Source organism: Loxodonta africana, chromosome 8, assembly GCF_030014295.1.
Source record: "Loxodonta africana isolate mLoxAfr1 chromosome 8, mLoxAfr1.hap2, whole genome shotgun sequence".
Lineage (NCBI taxonomy): Eukaryota > Metazoa > Chordata > Mammalia > Proboscidea > Elephantidae > Loxodonta > Loxodonta africana.
In genome coordinates, this window is record NC_087349.1 from 36,646,444 (window position 1) to 36,669,482 (window position 23,039).

The 23,039-nt window shown below is 39.7% G+C and overlaps 1 protein-coding gene and 1 non-coding gene across 2 annotated transcripts in view; one reads left to right on the forward strand and one right to left on the reverse strand.

Moving 5' to 3' along the window:
• The first annotated feature begins 472 nt into the window (after nt 1-472).
• Nucleotides 473-23,039, forward strand: part of BMT2 (base methyltransferase of 25S rRNA 2 homolog) — an 81,570-nt gene continuing 59,003 nt past the window's right edge. Inside the window, exons 1-2 of the mRNA XM_003407218.4 lie at nt 473-657; nt 21,328-21,469. Of these exons, the coding sequence (XP_003407266.1) occupies nt 498-657; nt 21,328-21,469 (302 nt within the window). The 5' untranslated portion in view covers nt 473-497. The remainder of the gene's footprint in view (nt 658-21,327; nt 21,470-23,039) is intronic.
• LOC111749770 (5S ribosomal RNA) lies at nt 17,277-17,395 on the reverse strand. The gene has a single exon (XR_002784963.1). It is a non-coding gene; the product is annotated as a 5S ribosomal RNA (ribosomal RNA).

Here is a 23,039-nt window from a genome sequence, read left to right on the forward strand (position 1 = left end):
GTGGGGGTGGGGAACGAGCGGGGGAGGATGGCAGGACGTGAAAAAAACGGGCAGGAGAATGAAGCCCAAAGCAAGCAAACGGCCGCGCAAGCGCGTCGCCAGCAGCACGTCTCCAGCGGCCGCACCACGACGCCTGCGCACAAACGCCAGAGAGGGGAGGGGAGGAGGATGGCGAGGAGCACTTCGGCTCAGCACTCCCACCGCCTCAGCGCCCCTCGGCCTGCAAGCCCCGCCTCCTCCAGCTGCTTGCTTCCCAAACAACCCGGTGGGCCGTCGGCGCTCTCTGTTGATTGGCCCTTGGCCTTTTCCGTTTCCGCCCAGCCCTCCGTAGTCCACCAATCAGCTTGTGCGTTTGGGTAAGGTGCAACCTCCGAGGCCGTGGCTTCGGCTCCTCTGCCTTCTCCAGCTGCTGCCTCCGCTGCTGCCTCCTCCTTCCCCACCTCCTCCGCCAGGCGAGCGTCTGCGGGGGCCCGAGGGGCGGCGGCGGCGGCGGCGATATGGAGCCGGGGGTCGGCAGCCGAGGCACTGCTCGCGGTCAGGGGGTCGGGCCACCGAGCAGTCCACCGCCCCAGGAGCAGGAGCGGAAGCTGGAGCAGGAGAAGCTCTCCGGAGTGGTGAAGAACGTCCACCGGCGGCTCCGCAAGAAGTACCGGGAAGGTAAACAGCGGGGGGCGGGGAAGGCCTCATCACCCGCACCCCTTGTCACTTCCCCTCTACCCCAAAGAAAGAAGCCACCATTGACACCTACGGGAGCTGCACGTCAGCCCATGTCTCTCTCCCAGGCCGGACACCCCTTTTCTGTCCGAGCCCTCAGCCGGCGTTAGGCGCGCTCCTCCCGCCCCCTTTTCTTTGAGGGCCTTTCGGGCGAGTTCCCGGCCTGTGGAGGCACTGAGTCCTCGCCGAGGTGCTGAGAGGGTTGTCATCGCACACACAAACAGACCACGTTCACAGAGGAGGTAGGGACGACTTGTTGCGAGCGACTTGGAAGGTAAAACACTAAGACAGGCGAAATCCATTTGTGAAGGATAGACTGAAAGAAGCCTGAGTTGATCCCCTCCCTCTCTTTTGCTTGACCAGCCTGTTGTTTCAGTTGCTTCCCCGTCAACCCGCCTTTCCTAGTACCCCATTCCTACGGGCTTAGCCAGGGCCCTGCCGGAGCTTCCTCGCATTGGCTTCCAGGGCTGCGAAGTTAGCAGGCCTTTTAGCTGGCTGGACTTCACCTTGTTAAAATGGGGAGGAGCTACCTTCCTGCTCACCCGTTTCACCTTTTCCTCGAATGCTTCATTTTCGTGTTTATTTAGACAGGAGAGATAGGGCAGGTTCTCAAAATACTTGTGAGGTTTGAATATGTCACTAGTAAGCCTCCTAGAACATTGATGCCAGTGAGGCTGGTCATCGGTGGAAACCCCGTCGGAAGTAAGGGAAAGAGCTTAGTAACCGTTGATTGTGCCTTTTGATAGTGTTTATAGTTGGGATCCACAGTTATTCTTGATATTTTTAAATATAGTTTGTTTTTTTCTTACACAGCTATTTTTATAAAGCTTCAATAGTGAGAACTGCCAGTCATTTCACATGCTCAGAAGGAATTTTTAAGTATCAAAATGAGGGCTCACTTTCTAGTGGCTCTGCTTTAGCTTAATTGCAAACTGAAAAGTCAGCAGTCTTCTGGTGTTAGTTTTATACTTAGTTAATATGTAGGATTAAAAGCAAAATTATGATAGTGAAAGAGACATGTAGTATCATGTTACTTTTGACTTATACACAGTTTTCAATTACTCTAGCTGCTTAAAAAGTGTCTTTTGTTTCTTTTAAGGCAATTGATGTGTTTCATTTTGCAAACTTCAAATTCAGAGTTGTCTTTCTGTGGCAACTTAAGCCTAGCTTTTAATAGTGGCCGCTTAAACAGCACCAAAGATGATCTATAGTTACTGTTTAATAGTTAACAATAGAAAGAGAATTAACAGGCATAGTTAAGATGTTGAAATTTGTTTTTTAAAAGGATGCTTTAAACCCCAACCCACAACTTAATAAAATGAGTAGTTACCATAGCAACCATTGCATCATTCTTGATGTTCAGAGAATGTACTTACATAATGGCATTTATTGTAGATTTTTATGTTGTTTGGAGAAATGAGGAAATGGACACTTTTCTGCAACTTATCTTGGCTGTTTTGTACAAACTTAAGTACGTTATTAAAAAAGAAATAACGTAATTCAGTTTCCGTTTTTACCTTTTTTAAAAATAATTTATTTTCATAAATGACTAGGTTCCACTTAAATTTTCTTTAATATAATATCTCCTCAAGTACTGTTTATACTTACTTAGTTCCTACATGTTTAAACATGTCTTTAATCTTGAATGTTAGCCACTAGAACACTTGTCTATGATGAGAATTGGAAATTGGAAGTTACAATAGCTAAAAAGATACATGTAGTTCAAAAGTGAATGAATGTGCTTCTGGGCAGTCTGTAAATATTTGAATGAGACTGTGTTTTAGGCATTTAATGCCCTGGATTCCACCAATGATCTAGACTTCTCTAGGCTTTGCTGCAGTGATATACAAAAGCTCTAGCAGTGAACTAGCAGAGTAAATCATCTTAATGAGGATGCCCTTTCCACCTTTTTTTCTGACATGTCAGTTGAATCTTAGGAGTGAAGAAGGAGGCAAAACATTGTGAAGAAGCCAGTTGTGAGGGTCTGACTGTGTACACAATAGTTGCAAATAGTATTTTTTAGTGTTTTCATTTGGTGTCTTAGTATTGTAGTTTTGGTGGTCTCCAGTCTGTGAACATGTTTTACAAGTTCATTTGCAACTCAGCTTTGGTCATAAGTCAGTAGCATAAATGGTGCTTGAGTGTTAGGTCATCCCATGAAAGCATCCTTAATCTACTACATACCCGAACTATAGTCAGATAACTATGGAAACTACTATCATTTTATAGCAATAGTTCTACCAGAAAAAGCAGTGAAAATTCCAGCTTAGAACCTTGGAATGTTAGAATAGGAGGAACCTTAACCTTTATCAGTAATTCCTAAACATGGCTGATCAGCGGACTCATCTGAGTGCTTTTGAGAAAATACCTGCTTTCCACCCCAGATCTATGGCTTAAGAATCCCTGTCATTACAGTGTGGAAGTGTGTCAGCCATATTTTAGAGTAGTGATTTAAACTAGCTCCTTCATTTTACAGATGAACGAGCTGAGTCCCAAAAAGATGAAATGATTTGCTTTAAGTTTGGGTAATTCATCACTAGCACTGTGTATACTTCATGGGAATAAGAGTTGTTTCTTCCCAATTCCAAGCCTGATATCGGTGACTGTAAATGTTGGTGGAATGGAAAGGAAGATAAGAGACAGGAGGTAGTTCTAGAATTTTTCTTAGGGAGGAGGATATAAATTGATGAAAATGGGTGTTCAGTTGGGTATGTATGATTAGCTGCATTGGGACTTTGTGAGATGTCAGTTTTTTTTTAGGGAGAGATGGTAGGGAAGGAAATAAGTGGAGATGGAGTGAAGAAGGAGGCAAAACATTGGAGTGAGGACTGGATAATGAGTCTGGGATTCTTATCTCTGGTAAAACCTAAAAACCAAACCCGTTGCTGTCCAGTCGATTCCAACTCATAGCATCCCTATAGTGGAGTTGATATGAAGCAGGAAGGAGAATGAAAATGAGATTCTTCTGCTGTGGTAGTAAAAGATTGCTCCTTGTCTTAGTTATCTAGTGCTGCTATAATAGAAGTACCACAAGTAAATGGCTTTAACAAAGAGAAATTTGTTTCCTCACAGTAAAGTAGGCTAAAAGTCCAAATTAAGGGCGTCAACTCCAGGGGAAGCCTTTCTCTCTCTGTCAACTCTGGAGGAAGGTCCTTTTCATCAATCTTCCACTGGTCTTGGAGCTTTTCGGCGCAGGAACCCCAGGTTCAAAGGATGCATTCTGCACCCCAAACTGCTTTCTTGGTGTTACGAGGTTCCCCTGTCTCTCTGCTCACCCGTCTGTCTTATATCCCAAGCGAAATTGGCTTAAGACATACTCCAATAGTGTAAATTGAGTCCTGCCTCATCAACACAACTGCTGCCCGTCCCTCCTCATTAACATCATAGAGCCAGGATTTACATAACAGGAAAATCACTTCAGATTACAAAATGATGAACAATCACACAAACTCGGGACCTAGCCAAATTGGTATACATATTTTTGCAGAACACAATTCTATCCTTGACACTCCTTAACTCCCGCCCTTCCCCAATCCATTTGTCAAGCTCATGCTTATTGATGGTGATAAACAGGCTTGGGGGTGGGGCCTGGGGAGTGGTGGATAGGATTGTGAAGACCACCAGATTGGTTTTATGTACTCTTTTATCAGCTTTTTTCCTCTCCATTTTACTGTCTGTCCTGTGTCATCAGTTAGAGACCCTGTGCCACTTTGCATAAGGGTAAAGTGAGAATCAGTGATAAAAGTCAGTGTTCTAAGCACTACTGTTGTCTGAAGTAGTCACCAAGAGATAAGGAAATCCCTAGCAGTGGTGATGAGGTGTTTTAGTGTCAGCCATTTATAGTTAGGAGGTCCTCCTTTAGGTTGCATTTATAAATATGCTTGCATATATAGGTGTCTTCCATCTTTGCTATACAGAATTTTTAAAATTTGACCTCCATGTAAACAAGAAATATTTTAGTGTATTAAAAGAGTTTTCCTTTTAAGAGGTTTGGACAGTTTTTTTTTTTTTGATGAGAAGCAACTAGATTTGTTTTCCAAACAGGGACTTCATTGTTTAATCAGATCTGCCTGATAAGTACATACCAAATTGAAGTAGAGCCATGCGTGTTTTCAGTTGCCTTTGTATGATTTCTTTCCATAATCCTATTTGTAAATAATTATTATTATGATTGGCATTTTATGCTAAACTTTAAATTAAAAAAAAAAACTTTAAATTACTCGTGTAAAAATGCCAAGAAAATGTAAAAGGATACAGCTCTCAGCAGTAAAGCTACAATCTCCATTCCATTTAGTTTTGATTTTTTTAACCTGACTTGTGAATGTCTTAAGCAAATTTGATCAGTTTATTCATTCCCTAAATTTGTTTATTCTGTATGCCAAGACAAATTAAAAGAGTATTACATAAATCCATGAAGTTTATACATCAATCAGACCAAAAAAAAAAAGGCATTCTAAACAGTTAATAGTATCATCAAGGTCAGGGGATTATGGGTAACCTTTATTATTATACTTTTTTACATTTTTTAAAATCAGCATTATTAGTAGCAATGATAATACCATTAAAGCAGTTAACAGATTAAATAAAACAGATTACTGATAATGAAGCAGATAAAGGAGAATTCAGGATAAGTTGGTTCTGTAGACTAAATCCAGAAAAAATGGTGTTACAAAGGTTACCATTTGTGATCATTATTTTAAGAGTCAGGGACTAAATAGCCTAGTTTAGATGTTTAATTCTTTTTGATTATTCAAATTCTTTTTCATAGTTTTGGGCTACTGGTGAGCTAGAATAGCAGTTTAGGATAAACCGAAGAATATGTTTGCAATAGATTGCTTTATAGCAAGCACCAAAAATAAGCAGTTTTGAGGAGAGCAGGAAAACCTTTGAATTAGAAATAATTTTAAACTAAAAACCAAAAACTGTAAAACAAAGAATGAATGTAATTTTAGTCTTTTTCCTAAAACAAAATCTTGAATTTTTTTAAATAAATCAGAATAACAGGCTGTTTTTAATTGACTTTTTTTTCTTCAGTGGCCCTTTAACACAACTGCTTTAAAATACTGTTTACCTCCTTGACCCCAAGAAACTTTCAGCAAGCTTTCTTTGTTTTACTCTTAAGTGAGGTTTTACTGTTTTCTTTTTATGTTCTTGCTAGTCATACCCATTCTAATATAAAATAAGAAAGTACTGCTTTTTGTAATACCATCTTTGCTCAGTTAGCAAAATAAGTGAAGTGAAAAGTGTCCACAGAAAGATTTCTTAACTTTGTCCAAGGAGAATTTGAACTGCTTTTTCAGCAGTGGAACAAAAAATGAGAAGAGCTAAATAACAACACTAAAAGATAGAGAGAACTTTGACAGTCAGTTCAGTAAGTGGCGCATAGCGGGCATGTAATATATGTTAGCTATTTGATTTTGTTATTATTAGTCATCTTTATGGAAACTGTGGTGCAGTTCTACTCTGTCCTGTAGGGTTGCTATGAGTCGGAATCGACTCAACGGCACTGGGTTTTATTTGATTTTGTTATTATTAGTCATCTTTGTAATAAGGTATCTTTTTTGTTGCTTTTTGCCTTTTGAAAGATAAATAAAAATCAAAAAATTTTGTGCGGGTTTTTTGATGATTTTATGAGGGAGGGACAAACCAAAACAATTATAGTTGTTCTCAGCCTTGGTGCCATATCAGTATGATCTCTGGAACTTCGTGGAGAACAGGCATCTATATTATTTTAAAGTTTCATAGATTATACAATGGACACAGAGGTTGAGTTTAACTAAATAAAGTATGATGGATTTGAGTGAGAAGGAAACTGGAATAATGGATACCAGCTATAAGAGCTAGGAGGCTCTTAATACTAATCTGATTTAGAGTTAATAATGGCATACATATGAGCGTAGGGATCATGAAAATGGAGAAAGGTGAATCAAGGACTTTTTAAAGGTGAGTGTGAGGAGTTTCTTTAAAGGGGAATAGTCAAAGATGACACTAATAATACTTGTGTGTTCCACTAAATGGAGTGTTAGTTGTGCCCATAGCATCCAGGTTGGAAATGTGTATGTTTGGGTAGGGTTGGGGGCAGGCAAGACAAAGAGGCCTAGGTGAGTAGGCAAGTTGGCTTGTCAAAAGGGTGGTAGTAATGATTTACTTTGGAATGTACTCTTTGGAAGTATAGAACTGAAAGCCCTCTCTGGTAGTTAAATCTTTGAGAGCAGATGAATTGTGTAGGGAAATGACAGATCCTTGGAAAATACCAGTAGTTGTGGGTTGGAGGGAGAAAGTGGAAACCTCACAGGGTGCAGTAAAGACAGAGGTTGAATTTCTACTGTGCTGGGTGCTGACACAGTAGTAGAACTATACCAGCTATCATTTATGCTACACCTATAGTAACAAGAGGGTGTTTATGGTGATATTCTAAAGTCCTCAAGAAAATTTAAAATTAGGTTTATTATAACATTGCTTAAGAAGACAGTGATTTGCTGTGACTTTAAAGATTTGCAGTCTCTGTTGGCTCTGGTATAGTGTTGTTTTCTTTACCTATGTATCATCCTTACAGCTTTAAAACACCCAAGAGTTGGTTATTAATCTTAATTGTGCTTCAGTGTCCTGTTCTTAGGCCCCAGAAAGCAATTCAGTAGGACTGAGACTGGAACCCAGGAATCTGTATATTTAATAATCACATGTGTGATTCTCATGCAGGTGATTATTGAACCACTTTTTGAAAAAACACTGAACAGAGGTTTTGCTGTTGCAGAAAAAGGAGGAGGGGCACTTCGATGCTGAAGAATATGCTTGTGCTTGGAAGTTCTTACTGTTTTTTCAAATCCATTCCTTACTCATAAGTACCTGTGAAATTCTTCATTTCTATAATAAAAGTACAGTATACAGAAGGCACTCAAAAGGACTGAGGAAGAGGTGCTTTCTCAATGTAGAAAAAAAAAATGTAGAGTTGGCTTTAATGACATGGATGGCTTCAAGCTTTCGGGACCTTAATTTGCTCATGTGGCATGACTCAAAATGAGAAAACAGCTGAGAACATCCATTAACAATTGGAATGTAGAAAGTACAAAGTATGAGTCTAGGAAAATTGGAAATTGTCAAAAATGAAATGGAACACATAAACTTCGACATCCTATGCATTAGTGAGCTGAAGTGGACTGGTATTGGCCATTTTGAATCTGAAAATCAAATGGTCTCCTATGCCAGGAAGGACAAATTGAAGTGGAGTGGTGTTACATTCAGAATCAAAAAGAACATCTCAAGATCTAGCCCAAAGCATAATGCAGTCCATGATAGAATAGTATCCATATGCCTACAAGGAAGACCAGTTAATACAGCTATTATTCAAATTTCTGTACCAACCACTAAAGCCAAAGATGATGAAATTGAAGATTTTTACCAACTTCTGCAGCTTAAAATTGAACATGCAATCAGTATGCATTGATAATTGGTGGTGATTGGAATGGGAAATTTGGAAACAAAAAAGGATTGGTAATTGGAAAATACGGCCTTCGTGATAGAAATGATGCAGGAAATCATGTGATAGAATTTTGCAAGACCAACGACTTCTTCATTGCAAATACCTTTTTTCACCAACATAAATGGTGACTGTACATGTGGACCTCACCAGATGGAATACAGAGGAATCAAATCTACTTCATGTGTGGAAAGAGATGTTGGAAAAACTCACTATCACCAGTCAGAGCAAGGTCAGGAGGCGACTGCAGAACAGACCATCAATTGCTCATATGTGAGTTCAAGTTGAAGCTTAAGAAAATTCAAACAAGTCCACGGGAGACAGACTGCAACCTTGAGTATATCCCACCTGAATTTAGAGGCAACCTCGAGAATAGATTTGACACATTGAACACTAATGACCAAAGACCAAACGAGTTGTGGAAGGACATCATACATGAAGAAAACAAGAGATCATTAAAAAGACAGGAAAGAAAGAAAAGACCAAAACAGATGTGAGAGGAGACTCTGAAACTTGCACTTGAACGTCGAGTAGCCAAAGCAAACAGAAGAAATGATGAAATAGAAGAGCTGAAAAGTAGATTTCATAGGGCGACTCAAGAAGACAAAGTATTGTAATGATATATGCAAAGACCTGGAGTTAGAAAACCAAAAGGGAAGAACGGGCTCAGCGTTTCTTAAGCTGAAATAACTGAAGAAAAACTTCAAGCCTCGAGGTGCAATATTGAAGGATTCTACGGGGAAAATATTAAACAACATAGGAAGCATCAAAAGAAAATGGATTAGATAACCGGGAGCTCCTAAAAGTCAAACATCACCAAGAGTAAAAAAATTATCTACAGATTGGGAAAAAGTTTTTAGCTATGACATTTCTAATCAGCGTCTGATCTCTAAAATCTACATGATTCTGCAAAAACTCAACAAAAAGGCAAATGACCCAGTTGAAAAATTGACTAAAGATATAAACAGGCACTTCACCAAAGAAGACATTCAGGCTACTAACAGATACATGAGGAAATGCTCACAATCATTAGCTATTAGAGAAATGCAAATCAAAAGCATAATGAGATTCCATCTCACCCCAACAAGGCTGGCATTAATCCAAAAAACACAAAATAATAAATGTTGGAGAGGATGTGGAGAGACTGGAAAGCTTATACACTGTTGGTGGGAATATAAAATGGTATAGGCACTTTGGAAATCAATTTGGCGCTTCCTTAAAAAGCTTTTTTTTAAAAAAAAAAAAAAAGCTAGAAATAGAGCTGCCATACAACCCAGCAATCCCACTCCTTGGAATATATCCTAGAGAATTAAGAGCCTTTATGTGAACAGACTTATGCACACCCATGTTCACTGCAGCGCTATTTACAATAACAAAAAGATGGAAGCAACCAAGGTGCCCATCAATGGATGAATGGATAAATTATGATACATTCACACAATGGAGTACTATGCAGTGATTAAGAACAACGATGAATCTGTGAAACATTTCGTAACATGGAGGAACCTGGAAGGCATTATGCTGAATGAAATTAGCAATTTGCAAAAGGACAAATATTGTACGAGACCACTATTGTAAGAAATCTAGATAAAGTTTAAACACAGATGAAAATATTCTTTGATGGTTACCTGGGTGGGGAGGGAGGGAGAAGGTTATTCGCTAACTAGACAGTAGACAAAATTTTTTTTTAGGTGAAAGGAAGGGCAGCATATAACACAGGGATAGTCAGTACAACTGGACTAAACCAAAAGCAAAGAAGTTTCCTGAACACAACCAAAAACTTTGCAGGCCAGAGTAGCAGGTATGGGGGTCTGGAGACCATGGTTTCGGGGGACATCTAGGTCAATTGGCATAACAAAATGTATTAAGAAAACATTCTGCGTTCCACTTTGGTGAAAGGTGTTTGGGGTCTTAAACGCTAGCAAGTGGCCATCTAAGATGCATAAATTCATCTCAGCCCACCTAGAGCAAAGCAGAATGAAGAACACCTAAGACAAGGTAAATATGAGCCCAAGAGACAGAAAGGGCCACATAAACCAGAAACTCCATCAGCCTGAGACTGGAAGAACTAGATGGGGCCCGGCTACCACCAATCACTGCCCTGACAGAACACAACAGAGATCCCTGATGGAGCAGGAGAACAGTGGAATGCAGATCTCAAATTCTCCTAAAAAGACCAGGCTTAATGGTCTGACTGAGACCAGAGGGACCTTGGCGGTCATCGTCCCCAGACCCTTTGATAACCCAAGATTGGAATCATTCCTGAAGCCAACTCTATGGACGAATTGGCCTGGAGTATAAGATAGACAATGATGCTGGTCAGGTGTGAAGTTCATGGCTCAGGTAGACACATGAGACTATGTGGGTGACTCCTGTCTGGTGGCGAGATAAGAAGGAAGAGGGGCAGGAGATGATTGACTGGACACAGGAAATACAGGTTAGAGAGGAGGAACGTACTGTCTCATTAAGGGGAGAGCAGCTGGGAGTGCATGGTGGGGTGGGTGTGGCTATTCATATGAGAGATTGGCTTGTAAACTTTCACCTCAAGCACAATAAATAAAAAAAAAGAATATACAGAGTCACTATACCAAAAAGAATTGGACAACATTCAACCATTTCAGGAAGAAGTGTATGATAAGGAACCAATGCTACTGAAGGGAGAGGTCCAAGCTGCATTTAAGTCATTGCTGAAAAACAAGGCTCCAGGAATTGAAGGAATACCAGTTGAGTTCTTTCAGTGAATGGATGCACCAGTGAAAGCGCTCACTCGTCTGTGCCAAGAAGCTTGGAAGACAGCTACCTAATTCTATCCTAATTCTATCTAGTCGTTCAAACAGAACAAGGGGGATAACACATGGTTTAAAGTCAGTAAAGGTGTGCATCAGGGTTGTATGCTTTCTGCATATTTATTCTATCTGTATGCTGAGCAAATAATCCGAGAAGCCAAACTATATGACGAAGAATGGGACATCAGGATTGGAGGAAGACTCATTAATAACCTGTGTTATGCAGGTGACAGAACCTTGCTTGCTTGCTGAAAGTAAAGAGGACTTGAAGCACTTATTGATGAATATCAAAGTCTGCAGCCTTCCATATGGATTGCATCTCAACATAAAACAAAAATTTTTATAACTGGATCAGTAGGCAGCATCATGATAAACGGAGAAAAAATTGAGTTTGTCAAGGATATCATTTTGCTTGGATCCACAGTCAACACCCATGGAAGCAGCAGTCAAGAAATAAAAAAAGAGGCGGGTCCAAATGGCAGAGTAGTCAGACACTTCTGTGGTCCCTCTTACAGCAAAGACCTGGAAAAACAAGTGAATTGATTGTATATGACAATCTAGGAGCCCTGAACATCAAAGATACAGATGAGTCGGACTGAGTGGCAGGGGAAGGGGGAGACAGTTCAGAAGCAGTGAGGATTTGTCAGTCCTTACCAGGCCAGTACCCTGTAGGCTGGATTGGCGGATGCATGTAGGCTGAGGCAAGCAGTAGCACTCAGGACGTGTTTTCCACACTAGAAGAAACCAAGTGGTGGAGAGTCTGTGCGAACCTGCGGAACTAGGGGAAAGTGGCGGTGAATCTGCGAAAGTTAAGTGCAAGCGTCCAATCTACCATGCATGATCAAAAAACCCTTTCCCAGTCTGGGAAGCACCTCTCTCCCATTTACCAGCCCTCTCCCCACTCTGTTCACGTCCTGGTCCAGCTTTAGCAATTGCCATGCCCCCTAGGCTGAAAGTGGAACCCATCACGCACCCAGAGCCATTCTCCCGGCTTTGGAGAGGGAGGGAGCAAATTAACAAACAGAAAAAAATAATCTGCCAGCTCCCCCATGCTGGGAACTCAGGGCAGGCTCAGCCCTTTACCTAGGCACAGGCATAACGGGTCTGTGAACTTTGAATGCCTTTTACCCCTGCCTAGACCTGTGTGGGCCCACTTCAACAACATAGGCCCACGTTAACACAGTACAACAGGATATATATCTGAGGCCTATTTTCAACTACAGCAGCTAAGGGGGAGTGGCAGATTCACGACATTTGACACCACCCTGCCCACGAAGCAGGGTCGTCACCTACCTATGTCAGGAGTCTGAGGGCTGATCGCTCCATACACTCCACCTAGCCACCTGTGACAGGGGTCTGAGAATAAGTGGTGCTTCCCAGTCCTTACAGCCAACAGTACTGGGCACTCTAAGTCTGACTGTAAAACCTACCCATGTACACGCTCTAGAGAACAGGAACACGCTTTCCGCCCAGGCACTCAGGCAGCTGTCAGCCTCCTACCTTGCTCAGCACATACCCCCTACTGCATCCAGATGCCTGTGCCTACTCCAATCATCCCTAAGTAGTCCTGCCTGCCTAGAACTGTAGATGAGAGCCTGCACCACACACTCAGTGACTGACAACCGGGACACCTGGGCTGAATCCACAAAAGAAAAGTAAAAGGACTCCTCCTGGGCTCCCATACCTAGTAACAGCTCTAACCACCAGGTGCAGGACGTGAGAGCTTCAAAGATGCCAGTAGTCAAACTAGTTCATGCGATCAGCCTGTTTGAGCATATCAAAACAAAACGAAAAGCTAAGACACAGTAAGCAAACATAAAATAAATATAATAGTTTATTGATGCCTTCGATACAACAGTGAATATGAAATCACATAAAGAGGCAGACCATGACAGCCTCAGTAAGCGACCAAAACAAAGAACCAACAAACTTCCCGAAGGAAGAAAAGGTCTTGGAATTACCAGAGGTAGAATTCCAAAGATTAATATACAGAGCTCTTCAAGAGATCAGAAAGGAGATCAGGCAAGATGCAGACTAAGCCAAGGAGCACACAGAAAAAGCAACAGAGAAGCTTAAGATCATAAAGAGCATAATGACAAACAGGCTGCAAGAATCCATAGAGGGACAGTAAACAGAGATCCAAAAGATAACAATAAAATTTCAGAATTAGACAACTCAGTAGAAAGTCATAGGAGCAGAATTGAGGCAGTGGAAGTCAGAATTAGTGAGATTAATTAGAACACTTGACACCAATTTATTTGAGGAAAAATCAGATAAAAGAATTATAAAAAATGAAGAAACCCTAGGAATTATCTGGGACTAGAAATAACCTACGAGTGATTGGCATGCCAGAACAGGGGGTATAAGAGAGAATACAGAGACTTGTTGAAGATTTGTTGGCAATAAACTTCCCTGATATCATGAAAGATGGGAAGATATATGTCATGGATTGAATTGTGTCCCCAAAAAATATCTGTCAACTTGGCTAGGTCATGACACCGAGTATCGTATGATTCTCTACCTACCATTTTGTCATATGATGTGGTTTCCGTATGTGTTGTAAATCCTATCACTATGATGTAATGAGATGGGTTAGCGGAAGCTATATTGATGAGATCTACAAGATTAAATAGTGTCTTGACCCAGTCTCTTTTGAGATATAAAGGAGAGAAGTGAGTGGAGAGACCTAGGGACCCCATACCACCAAGAGTGAAGAGCAGGAGCATGCATCGTTTGTACCTGGTGTCCCTGCCCTGAGAAGCTCCTCGATCAGGGGAAGACTGATGACAAGGACCTTCCTCCAGAATCAAGAAGAGAAGGCCTTCCCCTGGAGGTGGTATCCTGAGTTTGGACTCGTAGTCTTTTAGACTGTGAGAGAATAAATTTCTATTTGTTAAAGCCATCCACTTGTGACATTTCTTTTATAGCAGCACTAGATAACCAAGACAATATCCATCCCAGAAACTCATCTATCAGGGTAGATCCCCAAAGAAAGTTACCAACATATATTATAATCAAACTTGAGAAAACCAAAGATAAAGAGAGAATTTTAAGAGCAGCTAGGGATAAACGAAAAGTTCTCTACAAAGGAGAGTCAATAAGACTAAACTCGGACTACTCAACAGAAACCATGCAGGCAAGAAGGCAGTGCGATGACACATATAAAGCCTTGAAGGAAAAATGCCAGCTGAGAGTTATGTATCCAGGAAAACTCTCTCTCAAATATGATGGTGAAATTAGGGCATTTCCCGATAAACGGAAGTTTATGGAATTTGTGAAAACCAAACCAAAATTACAGGAAATACTAAAGGGAGTCCTCCAGTTAGAAAATCAGTAACACCAGATAACAACCCCAGACTAGAACACAGGACAGAACAACCAGATATCAACCCAGATAGGGAAATCACAAAAATAAATCAAAGTTGTAGCACTGAAGAAAGGGAAACAGAGACATCAATATGTAAAAGATGACAACATTAAAACAAAAAAGAGGGTCTAAATAATGCAGTTATAGAACTTTCACTTGGAGAAGAAATCAAGGTGATATCGAGAAATAAGATTGGTTTAAACTTAGAAAAATAGAAGTAAATATTAAGGTAACCACAAAGAAGTGAACAATCCTACACATCAGACGTATCTGTCAGTTTGTCGTACGGTGGGGCTTGTGTGTTGCTGTGATGTTGGAAGCTGTGCCACTGGTAATCAGATACCAGCAGGGTCACCCATGGAGGACAGGTTTCAGCTGAACTTCCAGACTAGGAAGAAGGACCTGGCAGTCTACTTCTGAAAAGCATTAGCCAGTGAAAACCTTATGAATAGTAGTGGGACATTGTCTGATATAGTGCTGGAAGATGAGCCCGCCAGGTTGGAAGGCACTCAAAAGATGACTGGGGAAGAGCTGCCTCCTCAAAGTAGAGTCGACCATAATGACGTGGATGGAGTAAAGCTTTTGGAACCTTCATCTGCTGATGTGGCATGACTCAAAATGAGAAGAAACAGCTGCAAACATCCAGTAATAATCGGAACCTGGAATGTACGAAGTATGAATCTAGGAAAATTGGAAATCGTCAAAAATGAAATGGGACGCATAAACATCGATATCCTAGGCATTAGTGAGCTGAAATGGACTGGCATTGGGCATTTTGAATTGAACAATCATATAGTCTACTATGCTGGGAATGACAACTCGAAGAGGAATGGTGTAAAAGACCCATACGAAGAAAACTAAGACACTACTGCAAGGAACCAAAAGAGACCTACATAAGTGGAAGAACATACCTTGCTCTTGGATAGGAAGACTCAACATCGTGAAAATGACAGTTCTTCCCAAAACAATCTACAGATAACAATGCAATCCTGATCCAAATTCCAACAACATTTTTTAATTAGATGGAGAAACAAATCACCAACTTCATTTGGAAAGGGAAGAGGCCCTGGTTAAGTAAAGCATTAGAAGAAAAATAAAGTGGAGGCCTCACACTACCTATTATATGCCATGGTACTCAAAACAACCTCATAACTGGTACAACAGCAGTTACATAGACCAGCGGAACAGAATTGAAAATCCAGACATAAATTCATCCACCTATGAGCAGCTGATATTTGAAAAAGGTCAAAAGTCCATTAAATGGGGAAAGACAGTCTTTTTAACAAATGATGCTGGTGTAACTGGATATCCATCTGCAAAAAAATGAAACAAGACTAATACCTCACACCATCTACAAAAACTAACTCAAAATGGATCAAAGACCTAAATATAAAATCTAAAATGATAAAGATCATTGATGAAAAAATAGGGACAACACTAGGAGCCCTAATATATGGCATAAACAGAATACACAACATGGCTAACTGTACAAACACCAGAAGAGAACCTGGATAACTGGGTGCTTCTAAAAGTAAAACACTCATGCTCATCAAAAGATTTTACCAAAAGAGTCTAAAGACAACCTACAGACTGGGAAAAAATGTTTGACTACGACATATCCGCTCAGAGTCTAATCTCTAAAATCTACGAGATACTACAAGTCCTCAGCAACAAAAAGACAACCCAATTAAAAAATGGGCAAGGATATGAACAGGCACCTCACCAAAGGAGACATTCAGGCAGCTAACAGATATATGAGGAAATGCTCATGATCATTAGCCATTAGAGAAATGCAAATCAAAAGTACAATGAGATACCAACCATCTCACCCCAACAAGGCTAGCATTAATCCAAAAAACACAAAGTGATAAATGTTGGAGAAGTTGTAGAGAGACTAGAACACTTACTCACTGCTGGTGGGAATGTAAAATGTATGACCACTTTGGAAATTGATTTGGCACTTCCTTAAAAAGCTAGAAATTGAAGTACCATATGATGCAGCAATCCCACGCCTCGTATTATATCCTAGAGAAATAAGAATATCACACAAATAAATATGGGCACACCGATGCTCATTGCAGCACTGTTCACAATAGCCAAAAAATGGAAACAACTTAGCTGCCTGTCAACAGATGAGTGGATAAACAAATTATGGTATAGTCATACAGTGAAATACTATGCCACATTAAAGAACAATGATGAATCCTTGAAACATCTCGCAACATGGATGAATCTGGAAGGCATTATGCTGAGTAAAGTTAGTCAGTTGCAAAGGGACAAATATTGTATAAGACTGCTGTTAATAAGGACTCAAGAAAAGGTTTAAACACATAAAAAATTCTTTGATGGTTATGAGGGTGGGGAGGGAGGGAGAGGGGAATTCACTCTCCAGATAATAGACAAGAATTATCTCAGGTTAAGGGAAGAACAACACACAATACAGGGGAAGTCAGCACAACTGGACTAAACCAAAAGCTACAAAGTTTCCTGAATACAGCCAAACGCTGTGAGGGACAGAGTGGCAGGGGCACAGGTCTGGGGGCCATGGTTTCAGGGGACATCTAGGGCAATTGGCATAACCAAAAAAAACCAAATGCAGTGCCGTTGAGTCGATTCCGACTCATAGTGACCCCATAGGACAGAGTAGAACTGCCCCATAGAGTTTCCAGGGAGCGCCTGGCAAATTTGTACTGCTGACCGTTTGGTTAGCAGCTATAGCATTTAACCACTGTACCACCAGGGTTTCCAAAGCCTACCAAACCCAAACCAAACCCGCTGCTGTCGAGTCGATTCTGACTCAGAAACCCTGGTGGCATAGTAGTTAAATGCTACGGCTGCTAACCGAAAGGTCAGCAGTTCGAATCTGCCAGGTGCTCCTTGGAAACTCTGTAGGGCAGTTCTACCCTGCCATATAGGGTCTCTTTGAGTCCAAAGCCTACAGCACCCGCTATTCCCAGGCGGTCTCCCATCCAAGTACTAACCAGGCCCGACCCTGCTTAGCTTCCGAGATCAGACGAGATCGAGCACGTTCAGGGTGGTATGGCTGTAGATGCAACTGGCATAACAAAGTTTATTAAAATGTTCTGCATCCTACTTTGGTGAGTGGCGCCTGGGACCCTAAAAGCTTGTGAGCCGCCATCTAAGATGTATCAATTGGTCCCAGCCCACCTGAAGCAAAGGAGAATGAAGAACACCAAAGAGTTGAGGAAAATATTAGCCGAAGAGTCAAAAGGGCCACTTAAACCAGAGACTCCATCAGCTTGAGACCAGAAGAACTAGGTGGTGCCCAGCTACCTCCAGTGACTGCCCTGACAGGGAACACAACAGAGAATCTCAGACAGAGAAGTAGAAAAGTGTGGGGCAGAACTCAAATTCAAGTAAAAAGACCAGACTTAGTGGTCTTACTGATACTAGAGGAACTCCATAAGACATGGGCCCCAGACTCTCTGTAAACCCGGAACTAAAACCATTCCTGAAGCCAACTCTTCAGACAAAGATTAGACTGGACTATAAAACATAAAATAATACTCTTTAAGAGTGTGCTTCTTAGTTCAGTTAGGTACCTAGTGCAGGAGACTAAATGGGCAGCTCCTGTCCAGAGGTGGGATGAGAAGGCAGAAAGGGATAGGAGCTGGTTGAATGGACACAGGAAACTTGGGGTGGAAAAGGGAGTGTGCTGTCACATTATAGGGGTTGCAGCTAGGGTCACATAACAATATGTGTGTAAATTTTTGTATGAGAAATTAACTTGAGCTGTAAACTTTCACCTAAAGCACAATTAAAAAGAAAACAAAAGATGCATTGGGCAAACCTGCTGCAAAAGCCCTCTTTAAAGTGTTAAAAAGCAAAACTATCACTTTAAAAACTAAGTTGCACCTGACCCAAGCCATGGTGTTTTCAGTCTCCTCATTTGCACGCGAAAGCTGGACAACGTATAAGGATGCCTTTGAATTATGGTGTTGGCGAAGAATATTGAATATACCATGGATTGCCAAAAGAATGAACAAATCTGTCTTCGAAGAAATTCAGCCAGAATGCTCCTTATAGCAAGGGTGGCGAGACTAGGTCTTCCACGTGGATTGATGCAGTGGCTGTAACAGTGGGCTCAAGCATAACAACTATCGTGAGGATGGTGCAGGACCAGGCAGCATTTTGTTCTGTTGTGAACCAACTCAATGGCACTGAACTACAACAACAAGCATCTGTCTTTATGTCTTCGAGTTAGCACTGAGGATGAATGGCTCCTGGACGCTTCTGCCCCCCTCCCCCACCACTACCCCTATTACCCATTAGTTCAGGTAACATTCTGCTTCCATAGATTTATAGCCTTGGAAACCCTATGGGGCAGTTGTGCTCTGTCCTATGGGGTTGCTACAAGTTGGAATTGACTTGATGGCAATGGGTATAAATTGTGTATTAACTACTAATTTCAAATTAGGCTGTAGGGTATATATTTTTAAATTGTGCTTTCTAAAAATTTTTAAAGTCTCTGTACGTGGGAGAAGTGAGGTATGTGTACTCATTGAAGCTTTAGTCCTCTCTTTCTCTTTTTGGCTAAGTTGTTTGTGTTGTACTTACATTAGCCATAATGTATATGCAAAGAATATGTAAGTTAGGTCTCTAAATATTCATAATGATGTACAGACTGACTTTATTAAATGCATTATTGAAATTTTTAATGTAAGAAAATCTGTGTATGTTGATTTTTTACTGCATTTTGGATTTGTGTTTTGTCATTGTTATCACAGAAAACAATTTTCACTCAAGGTAATTTTTAAAAATATTTACAAATTTATATATTTACTTCAAGACATTCATTTTTGCTGGGATTCTTGTAAGAAATGGATCATTAATCACAATTATTTTGAATCATTCAAAAATGCCAATATATTAAAATAAGTCATAAGGCTAATTACTGTTTCATTTGGGAGTTGTGATTGATTGGACTTGAATAACAAAGCATTTCTTGTACTGTATTGACTAGAGTTTAGATGCAGACCTCAGGACGTTCAAGTTCCTGATTTGCCTTTTGATAATGAAAAATATTGTCCTTTTAAGTAAAAAACAGTCTTTTAAATATTCACGTAATAACTAAGTAATTTTAAAAAAATCTTTAGAACTGAGTTTAACGTATTTCGTGTGTGTGTGCGCGCAGTTTGACTCAGTCAGCAGAAAGGTCTGGAATATGTGTAGTGGGCACTGGTCAACTTAACTCTTTTTTAACTTTTAGAATTCAAATCATAGATTATTTTGAATATGTTTTATTTAAACGTTAAATAGTGTTATTTTTAATATTGCTTAAATAATAATGGGCTATTAAGAAAAACTGAATTTTTACCATTCTGTTTTTGTTTAGTAAGTTTATCTTAAAACAAACAGCAATTTCAGGGGTATCCTGAGAAGTGAAATTTTCCCTTAACTGAAGACTAAGTATGTGTTTTTTTTTCCAATTTCATACCAGTAGGTTTTTACTATAATGTGTGCCCCGTAGTAGGGATTTTATACATTTTTGTTGAATAAAGACATGAGTTAAAAGTTTTGGGCCCAGGATACTTTACCTGGAACATACCAAAAACCAAACCCATTGCCATCTAGTCAGTTTCGATTCATAGTGACCCTATATAGGGACCATATTAATTTCATATGTCTAGCATAGTGTCTGTCACAATTTATTACATGTACTTCCCCTTCCTTTGGTGCCAACTCCCTCTCATTCACTTCATTACTCTCTATAGCATTTGAGACAGTAGATTTTCAGCAAATCTGTTGAAAGAATAAAAAGCATATACAATTGCCTTGGTTACTCTCAGTTATATATTAAGTGTGCTATACTTTACCAATCATGCATCTAGTAACCAGAGGATCAGTTTCAGTACAGCACGTTTGAGAGACTTTGCGGACCAGGCACTAAGCCTTAAAACTTCCTAAGAAATGGAAATATTTAAAGAGAATTTTGAGGAGTGAGAAAAACTAGAGGTCTTCTAAAAAAAACTGTGGGAATAGGTTTTGTGTACATACACAGTTTTGTTTTTGCATCTTAAAGCTAGTAGAGTGTACAGTGGCATGTTTAGGACTCTGAGAATTTGTAATAGACACCTCTGGTGCCCCCATATCGTATATTCTTGGTCCTTAGCTGTGATGGACTGTTCAGTGTGAGCTTACCCAGAGTCACACTTTATATGTATGCAGCTCTCTTTTCTACTTTCTGTCTTTCTCCTGCACTGCTGGTGCCATGGAAGATGTCACCTTATTCAGCATCTGAGACCAGACTAGAAGTGCAGGTTGTTAACAATCCTCAATGAAGTGGGAACCACTGGATACATGTTTCAGCCTCCTATTCTGTAGGTGGACAATTCCAAGAAGCATTTCGTGTGCTTCTCTGTTGCCCATAGGAGCAACCTCAAGAATGTACCCTTGTGTTGGCTTTTTCTCTTTTCTTGCTTCATCTTCACTCCCTCACTCCTGTTTCCTGGGATTCCCTCCCAAATAAGCTACTTGCACCTAGGACCTTGTCTTAGATTGTGCCTTCTGTAGAATCCAAACTAAGAAGTCTTATAGAAAGGAAATTTGTATAGTTCTTCCCAGCACATATGATCATAGAACTTTTGTTTAAATCACTCCTTTTACCATATCAAAGACCATGATTTTGAAAATACTAATAAAATCTATTTTTTATAGATTAAAAAACAGGCATAGAAAAGGTAAGTCCTCTTTCAACATCTCATTGTTAATTAATGAATTTTAGAGCCAGAGCAAGTGTCCAGGTCTTTTAATTCTCCACATTTGATTATTAAATCATCAAAATTAAAATTATACATAAAGGAACTTATAAAATATAAACCCATAGGAACTCAATATTTATTTAGTTTAATTTCATGATTTTGCTTATACTCATCTTTAAATAATTTTAGATTATGCTGAAACTTGTAAGAGCCTGAATATGTTTTGACGTTAACTTAATTTACTTTTTTCCTTGTTTCTAGTGGGAGACTTTGATAAGATCTGGCGAGAACATTGTGAGGACGAGGAAACACTTTGTGAATATGCTGTTGCCATGAAGAATTTGGCAGATAATCACTGGGCAAAAACTTGTGAGGGCGAAGGTCGTATTGAATGGTGTTGTAGGTGAGTATTATTATGAACTTGTTATTATGAATTAACATTTTTGGTTTCTAATGTACTCTTTAAACTCTTAAATGTAAGTGATGCTTGTGTGTTTTATAATTTATGTTATCAACATGGAAAACAGGAGATATTTTTAAATGGGTAATATCTTTTAAATACTTCTCCCCCTTGCCTCAGTTTCCCTAGGTTTATGTCATTCATCTTTTTTATAAATCAAATTGTTCTCTTTTGACATAGTTTTTAATTTTCTGTTTTAACTTTTCAAAAATATTACTTTAAATATATTTAATACATATAAAATACAAAAGATTTAATACTTAATTCATCATTAATAAGTTACAGAAATTTTTTTTTTTATAATTATCCATATTTGGAATCAGGTAAAAGTGAATATTTCTTGTAGTTTAAAATTTGGGAACATCTTAGAAGTTTTTAAATCCTTAACTTTTGACATGTGATTCAGCGTATTCCAACATTGGAATTGGCCTTTGGATAATGTTCATTTTCTCATAACGTAAGGCTCTAATGTTAAAAACATCAGCATATAAAATACTGCTGATCAGCTTTTTCAAAATGGTAAGATTATGAAAGTGGATATGTATATTGACTTACTTAAAAACTAATTCCCAGAAAACAAACCTTTATCTTTCTGAATGGAAAAAGTTCATGGTAACTCCGAGTTTATATTTCATTTTAATTCTTCTTTTTTCAAAATTCCTATTTTAATCCCGTTTAAAAATTATATAATGATACATATTTCATTCTGTAAAGAAATAATCCAAAGAAGAGTATGTGTTTAACTTAGTTTATTCACTCATTTAATAGATTATTTAGTAATTGTCTACTGTGTACCAGGCACTATCTTAGGCACTTGGGAGCACCACAGTGAACTAGACAGACAAAATTCCTGCTGTCACAGAGTTTACATGCCAGTGGGGGTGAGGGGCAAGCAACGATACATAAATATATACTAGGTAAGACAAATTAAGTACCACGAGAAAAATAAAAGTTTAAAATGGAATATACAGAGAAGGGGGTACTCACAAGTGACATGCACAAAATAAATGAAATAAGAGAACAGTCCCCAAGTACAAGGCAGGAGAATGCTGGCATTTTTCAGAAACAGCAAGGAAACCAGTGTGGCTAGAGCAGAATGAGAAGGGGAAGATTATGAACAGCTAGATTTTGTAGGGTCTTGCAGGACATTGTAAAGACATTGGCTTTTCTTCTGAGTGATATGGAAAGCCATCAGAAGTTTTAACAAGAGGAGTGATCAGATTTCATTAACCTTTTAAAGTGTTAACAATTTTTAAAAGTTAACTGTTGTGTTAAAAATAGACTGTAGAAGGGATAAGGAATCCAGTCGGGAAGCTATTACAATAATCAAGGAACAAAGTTATATGAAACAATTTTCTTGGAGAGAGAGTGTGAGTGGACAGGACAGTGTAATAGGGTTGCTGCTTAAATGAGTGTAATGACTCAAGAGTTGGGCAAGGGAATGACAGTGTGCACAGTATGGTGATTATGATACGTAAGAAGGGAGTTGAAAATATGAGGTGAGTGAGGAGCA